Source organism: Anomalospiza imberbis, chromosome 14 (genome assembly GCF_031753505.1).
Source record: "Anomalospiza imberbis isolate Cuckoo-Finch-1a 21T00152 chromosome 14, ASM3175350v1, whole genome shotgun sequence".
Taxonomy (NCBI): domain Eukaryota; kingdom Metazoa; phylum Chordata; class Aves; order Passeriformes; family Viduidae; genus Anomalospiza; species Anomalospiza imberbis.
This window is the reverse complement of record NC_089694.1, coordinates 5,057,219-5,066,214: the sequence shown is the minus strand read 5'-3', so window position 1 is coordinate 5,066,214 and position 8,996 is coordinate 5,057,219. Positions and strand designations below refer to the sequence as shown.

General features: G+C 44.0%; 1 protein-coding gene across 4 annotated transcripts in view; it reads right to left on the bottom strand.

Moving 5' to 3' along the window:
* Window positions 1–1,982: 1,982 nt before the first annotated feature.
* The window catches only part of BRWD3 (bromodomain and WD repeat domain containing 3), a 46,490-nt gene continuing 39,476 nt past the window's right edge, over window positions 1,983–8,996 (bottom strand). For all 4 annotated transcript variants that reach the window (XM_068204594.1, XM_068204595.1, XM_068204596.1 and 1 more), the window contains 7 exons: window positions 8,849–8,905; window positions 8,373–8,513; window positions 8,002–8,154; window positions 6,994–7,157; window positions 6,423–6,520; window positions 5,809–5,967; window positions 1,983–4,645 (listed from right to left, as the gene is read on the bottom strand). In XM_068204594.1, the coding sequence (XP_068060695.1) occupies window positions 3,858–4,645; window positions 5,809–5,967; window positions 6,423–6,520; window positions 6,994–7,157; window positions 8,002–8,154; window positions 8,373–8,513; window positions 8,849–8,905 (1,560 nt within the window). In that variant the 3' untranslated portion in view covers window positions 1,983–3,857. The remainder of the gene's footprint in view (window positions 4,646–5,808; window positions 5,968–6,422; window positions 6,521–6,993; window positions 7,158–8,001; window positions 8,155–8,372; window positions 8,514–8,848; window positions 8,906–8,996) is intronic.

Genomic DNA, 8,996 nt, shown 5'->3' with positions numbered 1-8,996 from the left:
GCCACACCCCTGGTGCCAGCTCTTTTCCATGCTCTCTGAACTACTCAGTCCTTCTGCTTCCCCACAGGAAGAGCAGCTGAGATGGACATTGAGGAAAACATTCCAGGAAAATTAAACTGCAAACAGGACACAGAATTTGAAGCAGCCAAAAATCTTCCAAGAATTATTTCTCCACAATTCTTTTTAGCTTTAGTCTGCAGGGTGGGGGTGGTTGGGATTAGGGGGTGGCCTCTGCTTGGCTGATGGAGAAAGGAGTGATGGAAAGAGGAAGGAGGGATAAAACTGCCCAAATCCATCTAAATTCAAGCACCAACAGAAAGGTTTAGATTAAACCTAACAGCCTGGCAGGCCAGCTGAAATAAAATTCATCATGATATCCAAAGTTTCTAGGAGAATAAATAAATAACCTATAAAAGGAAACTACAGGACAGACGTGGGGCATGGCGAAGAGGAAAATAAATTGATGGAGAAAATAAAAAGCAGGTAAAGTTTGAGCTGAAAAATGGAATTATTAAGGTTGGAAAAGGCTCCAAGATCATCAAGTCCAAACTTCAACCACATCCCATCAGGGCCACTGAACCACCAAGGGCCACATGTGCTCAGCTCTTGGATGGTGACTCTGCCCCTGGGCAGCTTCTTCCAATGCCTGGCCACTCTTTCCATGAAATTTTTTCCCTAATATCCAAGACAACAGCACATCACTACTGCCAAACAAGCTGTGCCATCCCTGCCCCAGTCTGCAGAGAAAGGGGAGCACTGCAGGGACAGCGGACTGGGGCTGGGAGAAGCTGAGAGCACAGACACACAAGATTTCAGCCCCGTCTCTGTGGAGGATGGAGTGTGGGGGCCTGGGGCCTTTCCCAAGGTGCCCCCAAGGGCCCTGAGGAGCCCCAGCAGCTCGGCATTGGGATCTGCCAGCGGGACATCTCAGGGGAACAGAGGCACCAATGCCCAAACATCTGCAGGAACCGAGGAGCCTCTGGCCTGCCTGCTCACCCTCAGGAACCCCGTTCACAATCAGGCCTTAAATCCCATTCCTTAGGCAGAGTCTGGAGGTTTTTGTTGAGGGTGCAAGGAAAGACAGCACATTCCTGACTCTGCAGCCCGCCCAGAGCTCGGCAGGGTCTTGAGCAGGGAGACCTTGGATGGTTTAAATCACTTTAAATCCTGCTTCTGCTGCACCTGGTAGGCTCATCCTAAGTTTACCACACCCAAAAGTGGCTCCTGATAGGATTTGGGATTTGAGGGCATCCAAGTTCCTACAAAATGTAATTATTCCACAGAACTATGAGAAATAAACTGCCCAACTCAGAGAAAGAATCCAGACACAAATCCAAGCAAAAAGAACAGCTCTAAACCCAAGCTATTTGTCATGCTTATAAAAAGTTCTCATGCACAAAAAAAAAGAAGTTTTTTTTTTTCAATTTTTACAGTAAATTCTGCTGTCCCAGCACCCCCTGCTCTAGCTCATAGTCATGGGACACAGTAATACTTACGCCACAGCAAAGTGATGCTTCACTGGTATCTTCACAGTACAGAGAAAAGATACAGTTAAGAACATAATTAATCTTACTCTAATTGCTGCTAAAATACACCAACTTATAAAATTATTTCTCTGGAATCCCTGTGGTTTCTCTCTCCCCAACCCCTACACAAAATAAATAAGGAATAAGTGGATTTTCGGCCAGTCAGAAATAGAGGGGGAAAAAGCATTTCTTTTGCATTTCAAGCTTTTCAGGCTTTAGGATAGAACCCATAGTGTTTACATTAGCTCACAGGACTGATCTAAGGGATATGATTCCAACTATGGACTGATGCATACATGCTATTCCTGGTTACCATATGTAAAAAGACCAATCAGTCAAACAAATAATACATTTCTTATAAATATAAATGCGTGTATATATACAGATATATGAGAGAGATGATAAGACAGGTGTTTATACTTTAAAGCCCAACACAGAACTAGGAGAGCCTCTGCACTTGGTTTTTTCCCCACTCCCCATCAAAAACCAAATCAAGTCTAGCAATGGATTACAGCTGATTCCAAACATTCCTTAAAAAATTAAGTGTGGGTTTTGTACTGTACCATAAACTCATATTAATGAGCAATTTAGGATATACTCTCCTCCATCACAAAACTAAACCTCTGCTTCTTTTATTTTCAAGTCATTTTTGCATCTAACTAGGATTTTTTTTTTTTTTTTTGGAAAGCGAGATAAAATAGCTAGTGCTTAATATAGAAAGTCAAAAATTAAATTCCTTCTGCATCTGAGAATATACATGGGTCACTCTTTGCTGCCTGAGGTTTCCCAGAATTATTGACCAAGCTGTGCACAGAAGAACTTCAGGATATTGGATGAAAGCTTAAAAAAAAAACCCTAAAAACCTTGAAAAACTCCACTGGAACTTTGTAGTCTGTTCTGACTTGTTCTCTCTGTAACCCGACTCTGAACTGTCAGACAAGGGGAGGGAATTGGAATCCCACATCTATTCCAGGCAGAGCCCAGGAAGGAAGGAAGAGGCTGCTCACCTCCAGCTCAAGCCACGCCACCGCCGAGGTCACCGAGGAGCCAGAGCAGGGATCTCCTCACCAACTGCACTACCACTGCCAGAGGATTTCAAGTCAGCATTTCCCAGGACAACAAGAGCACAGTGCAACAGGAATTCTCTTCTGGAAGCTTGAGACACAAGAGCCAGTCTAGGGGGGGCGACAGCTCCCTTAGCACCTCCGAGGGGCCAGCAGGCCCAAACCACATTTCCGTGGAGCACGGGGCAGTGGGGGCCAAGCAGCCCCTCTGCACAACCAAATCCCCACCTGCCCCAAACATCTCCGAGAACCACTGCGTTTGTTTTCATGGTGGCAACACAAGGAAGATACAGCTACTCACAACTTCCACCCCTCTACGCTCCTTCTCGCCTCTTCTTCACCATGCTCTGAAAAACAGCATCTATTTTCTTTTCAGTTTCCAGTAGTTGTAAATAAGAGGTAGCTGAGCTACTATTAAAAATCATGCTTTGAAGAGGAGGAACCTTTCAAATGTTGAAGTCACCCCTTTAGCTGCACAATCTTGATTAATACTATAAAAATATGAGAGGACAAAAAGAAAATAGATGCAAGTAACTTTTGCATTTGGCACCTTTTGTCTAGATATTCATACTTCTCAAGTATTCTCTTTTTAATAAAGTTAATGCACACATAGGACACACCACATCAAAGGTTTGCTACATATTTACAAGGCACCAACCCTTTGTCACTGTTTTTACACGGATAAAGAACCGATAGAAAGCACGTCAGGACCCCCGAAACTGTAGTATGGACATACTTCAGTTCAGCACAATTCCATCAACGTTTGGCCTGGGAAGATTAAAATAATCCGGATCCTTCTTACAATATAGAAACTGTAAACATTTTATAGCTGCCTTTAGGATTGGTGTATTGTGCAAAAGTTATAATTATTACTGTGTCTAAGGATTTATGGCAGAAACCACATAAAAACTCTGTAAGAAGGTGCTATTTCTATAATACAAAAACAAAACGAGGGAGAGAAGTCATAAGCGTGACTCGAAAACGTCATGTTCTTACTGAGAAACTGGAAGCCTCTGCAATGTGATGAACTCGTAGTGTGTGGGGAAGAATTTCTGTAATTTAAGGCCTAATGACTAAGGCTTGTTTTGACCAATGAAGTGTGGAGATCTGAAGCTTTAAAACAAACACAAACTGACAGGATGGAAAAGCACCACTGTGAAACGTGAGTGGAGTCCCCGCACAACTTGCTTGGTAGAATTTCTGGTAAAATCCCTGCAGTAGAAGGCCATTGAAGTTCTTTTAAAATTGTTCCAAAGTTTTCCATCTGTCAATAATTCCATCCCATGAGATGGCTGACCCTGGCTTTTTCTGTCATTTTCCGCACCCTGCCTGACCTGGAAGTACCAAGGTTCAAAGGATCCTCGGTGTGCACAAAATTGTCATTGTCGGAGTCGTCGTTGTACAGGACAGTTCTCCTGCCCTCGTTCCTGGTTTTGATCCGAGGGGGTCGGCTGAATCTCCCTCCAAACACGTTCTCCCCAAACTGTCCCCCAAAGAGGTTTTCAAACTCATCATCGGCGAGCCGGGCACGTTTCGCTCTGGTGGCTCCTCGTGAGGCCCCTCGGCCTCCTCGGCCTCTCCTTCCTCCCCGGCCGCCGCCTCTTCCTCTGCCGCAGCCTCTTCCACCTCTGCCCCCTCTTCCCCCTCTGCTCCACCTGCCCCATCTGCCCCATCTGCCCCTCCTCCCCGTCCCTCGGCCCTGCCAATTCCGTTTGCCCCCGGCGAGTTTCCGTTTGATTTTCCGTTTGGGTTTTTTGGATTGCACGACTTTGCTGTAGTCGTGGTCGCCGTCGATGTAATCCTGGTCTGTTCTGGAGGTTGATTCCGAGTCAGAATCAGAGCCACTTCTGCTTTCAGAGCTGGAGCTGGATCCTGATTCCCCACTTTCTGATGAAGACAAACCAGTCTTTTCCTTTAATTCTCTCTTCTTCTTTTCCTCCTCCTCCGCCTCCTCCAGGTGCTCATCCTCTTCTGAGGCGCTCAGCAGCTTCCTCTTGACTCCTGCCCGGAGTTCTCTGCCATCCCCATTGGTAAGTGGCCCATCAGGACAGTGATCTAAGCAAACACAAAATAACCCCATCAGCATCACACACAAAAAGTGGGATTTGCCTCAGTTGCCTTTGGGATTCTCCTCCTCTGCCTCTGAGGTGTGCTCAGGGATGATCCACTGGGAATTACTCACCTTTTATGTGCTGTGGACACAAGCAGGTGCTCTAAGAGGAAAATCTATCAAAGTTAACACAGTTTTTATCTGGAAGCAACAACTGCAAACTCTCCTGAGCAAGAGTTCAGTGAAGATCCAGGCAAAAAAAGGAGCCTAGAGTGACCAGGTTGGACACAAACATCTAAAACTCAGTCAGGTGAATCTTACCTGGGGTGCCAAGGCAGGAAAACTCTAAAATCCATTTCAAAACTATATATACACAAAAATAACACTCTGCAAGCAGCACTTATTCCCTATCAAATGCTTGTTCTCAAAAGGCTTAGCCCAGGAACTATTAATGGAAAGCATAACTCAAGAGAGTCAATGACACAAGAAAGCTCACCGGGATTGCTGAACACCTTAAATGAAAAGTCAATAAATCTTGCTGGCTCAGGACCCAAAATCCTCCATGTTTTGAGGATTATGAATCTGACAATGAAGATTAAATATCTTCTTTAAGAAGCATCCTGCAGCATCCAGCACTGCTACAGCACAGGAGTGTGGACTTGGGAAAGGCTCCAGGGCTCAGGAAATCCCCATGCAGTGCCCACCTTGGTGGAAACTCTGAGTAACTCATTCCCAAGATTACCACACCTGAACTGTTTTCCTTCTAATCACAACTACTTTGTTTTGCATGTGAGAAAAATATTTAAATATTTTTGTAATTTTTTTTCATCTTTGGTTTCAGCTTGATTAATAAAAGGCAAAGGTTTTGGGGTGGAGATTCTCTTGGTTTACTTTCTGTAATTCCTGAAGGAACTGCAGGAGTTTAAGAGCAATCAAGTTTTCTGTCGGGAAAGATTTTAAAGGACTTCACTAAAGTGCACATGGAATCATCTGCATTCCACACCTCAGACAAGACACCACAGAGTAAAGGAGCAAAGTAAATTCAAATTTTTGGTATGGCTTAGGAATATATACAATGCTACACCGAGGCAATAAACATCAGACAGAATCAAGATCTTTCACCTCTAGTGAAACCAGTCAGTCAAAGCACAGAATTATTATTTCTCACCTTGTTTCACTGGTGTAGATTTGCTCCTGACTGGTCTGCTTTTCCCTGGGTCTATGGCATTTCCACTCCGGCTCTGTGCATTTGAGCCTGATGAAGATGGTTGACCCTCCAGCTCTTCACCAGTGGCTGAGCCCAGAGGTTCTTCTGCTGCATCTGAAACTTCCGACAGGACAGCACAAGGGGACAGGGTGATTTTTATGCTCTGTTTACAGGGCCGTGTCTGGGGAGGCTCTGTATGCCCTGAGTCAACAGCCCAAGTCAGGGTAATCTCACCAAGCTGCTCTGCAGTCATGGAACGACAGATTCCTCCTGAGTGTAGCCCCAAGCAGGATTATTCAATTAATTATCCTTTACTGCTGTAGGAGAGAGGCCCATAGACAGGAAGTCTGGGCTTTTGTCACTGGAATAATTCTTATCACGGCCACACCCAGGTTCCCAATTCCCTGATCCTTCCCCAGAACTTCCCAACAGCCAAACTCAGCTAAAAAAACCTACAGACAACACATTTCAGGACCTTGCTCCTTCAACAGGCAGGCTTTGCATGTGTCTCATGAGGACAAGACTCAACCTGCACAGACAAGCTGCTGTAAGAGAAAGGCTGGATTTCTCCTCACCATGAGATGAGACTGAAGAGTTAGTCCTGGTCAGGGGCAGTGAGGTATTTTGGTTGGGTTTAGGTTGAATCTTCACTTGCTTCTGTTTCCCTTTTGGGCTGCAAACACAGAACACCCCGAAGAGAGAGATCTGTTATCACCACAGACTCAAATGCAAAACTGATTTCTCCTGCAAAGTGATCTCTTCTTCCCAGGTGTGATAACACCAAAAACAGTTACACCACGGTGCTGTTTGCTAAAGGTAGAGGAGTTTGCAGGGACAAGGTTTTATCTCCCCTTTTAAAACCAACAGTCTGTTTACTTAGATAATGTATCAGATGAAGGTAGGGAAGTGTTGCACAACACTTTTTTCAACACTTAAAAGGTAAAGAGACAGCTGATCTTTCATTTCCTCCATAGGGAACACTTGCAACCACATCACCTTTCACTTACCAGAATTAGAAACTACAAACTGAGCACGATTTTATCTCCCAAAAGAGCAAGTTCATCAGGAAATGAGCAACACTGCTGCTAGTTACTCCCAAAAGCACATCTACCCCTGTGCCAGCCAGGCTCACCATCCCTGCTTTACCTGGATGCTCTGCTGGTTGAGGGAGAGCTGCTGCTGCTCCTCAGCCGCTTTCGGTACCGAGGCCTTTTCCTCTTCTGACATTGCATTGCTGACTTGTACTCAGAGATGATGTTTTTCATGTGATTCTCAAATAAGGCAGAGAGTCGAAGGGTCATGCTGTAAATCTGCAGTGAGGGAAAATGGTCAAGCTTATTAGAGTTGAATAACTTGAAGATCAACCAAAAAACCATCACAGAGATGTCCAGACTTTGTAGCACAAAGAAAATATTCACAGTGATGTTCTACTATGAGGCTCTTTACAGATTATTTCTTTCCATGGGCCATGTGTATTATTGAAACAGAAAGTGTTTTCCTAAAAAGATTTAGTAACAGCACAAAATATTTTCAGAGTTGAAGGAAAATGGATTTCTGGATCACTGGAATACAGTCCCCTTTGTCAATCCCCATGAAGCATGGAAGCAGGCCTTAAGATAACTTGAATACCAAGGGGGAAACTATTGGATTTCACATCTCCTCACCTTTGTTTTTGCACTACATCCCTGGTGAACTGTCCTTACACCACCCTTACAGAGCTACAGAGAAGCAGCCCAAAATGTCCTCAGTCCTAATTTCTGTAAACCAGATGTCAAAATCTTTAAACCACTTTCCTGTCCTCTTTCTAGGCCTTGCTTTTGTGTAGCCTCATCCACAATATATACAGTTATCAAGCTGATAGCCTTGTTTACAGGGATATATTATTTAAAAAAAATAAAAGCAACTGGTGACCAGTTTTCTGATACAAATATTGCAAGGAACAGCTGCAACAGTGACCATTGTCCCAGATGAAAATGGATGTTAGATGTCAACTGGGAGAGCAGAACAAAGCAAGTTTATAACCACAGAATTGGTGTATCCTGGTTATTTTTATTACACTAAGAGTGCTTTGCTCTTCAGACCTTATTTCACGTGTTTTATTCATGTAGGGCCAAGGTCTTTGTTAAAAAACAGGCATTAAAATTTATTACTTACACGAGACTTTTTATTAGGAGTGTAAGCTTTAGAATTGCAGAATATTAAACGAATATCTTTGTAGAATTCCAAGGGACTGGTGTAGTTTCCTGCTTCCAAGGTTTCTTTCACAGTGCTGAAGTCCATGGGAGTGTCTACAATATCTCGATAATCCTGTGAGAACACACAAGAGAAAAATCAAAGCTCTCAAATCCTACAGCAGGAACATCACCTTAGTGTTCATCCAGTGGCTCAAGTCATTAGTTTACTTTCAGAGTTGTTGCAGGTAATTCCCTGAAAACATCAGCTCATAAAGGGAGAGGACAGAGCCATGCCCAGCATGGATGTTCTGCCAAAGGAGGAACAATTCTGGGTGTGGAAGCTGCACTTACAGGGTAAGAGAAGAGATCAACAGGCTGCCTGAAAGGCTCTGAGTCCTCTCGTTCATAAATCAGGTTTAAGAGCTGCTGGCACTGCTCCTTCCAAGCATCAGCACTGGCTTTCACGGGCTGCCTCTTCACCCTTCGTCTCACCTGCAGGGAAACAGGTATTGCAGATGGTATCAGAATATTCACATTGCTCCCTTAAAGTTCCTACTAATCTCCCAGCACTCTGCAATTAAAGCCTTACCCAATTAAAAACAGAAATCCGGGGAGATTAAAGCAGAGCTGATGGCACCGCAATATGCAAATTAGACAAACAAATTTGCCTTTTCTGGTCATATGTAACACTCAAACCCATGAGAAGCTGCAATATTTCAGCTCCAGCCTTGCTGTATTCATCAGTTGCATTGAAATTTGACTGCTGGAGATATTTTCTTTAAAATCAAATTTTTAAAAAAAATGACCACAGCAGAAATTTTACTCACTCTTCTTTTCCCAGAGGAAGTGCCTGGAGCATCTGAATCCACATCCACTTCTGCCACCTAAAGGCAAAGGGAATGATCACACACAGGCAGGTCTGGATAACCCTCAGCCATGGAAAAAGGGTTAGAAACCAGCCAACAACAACCACAG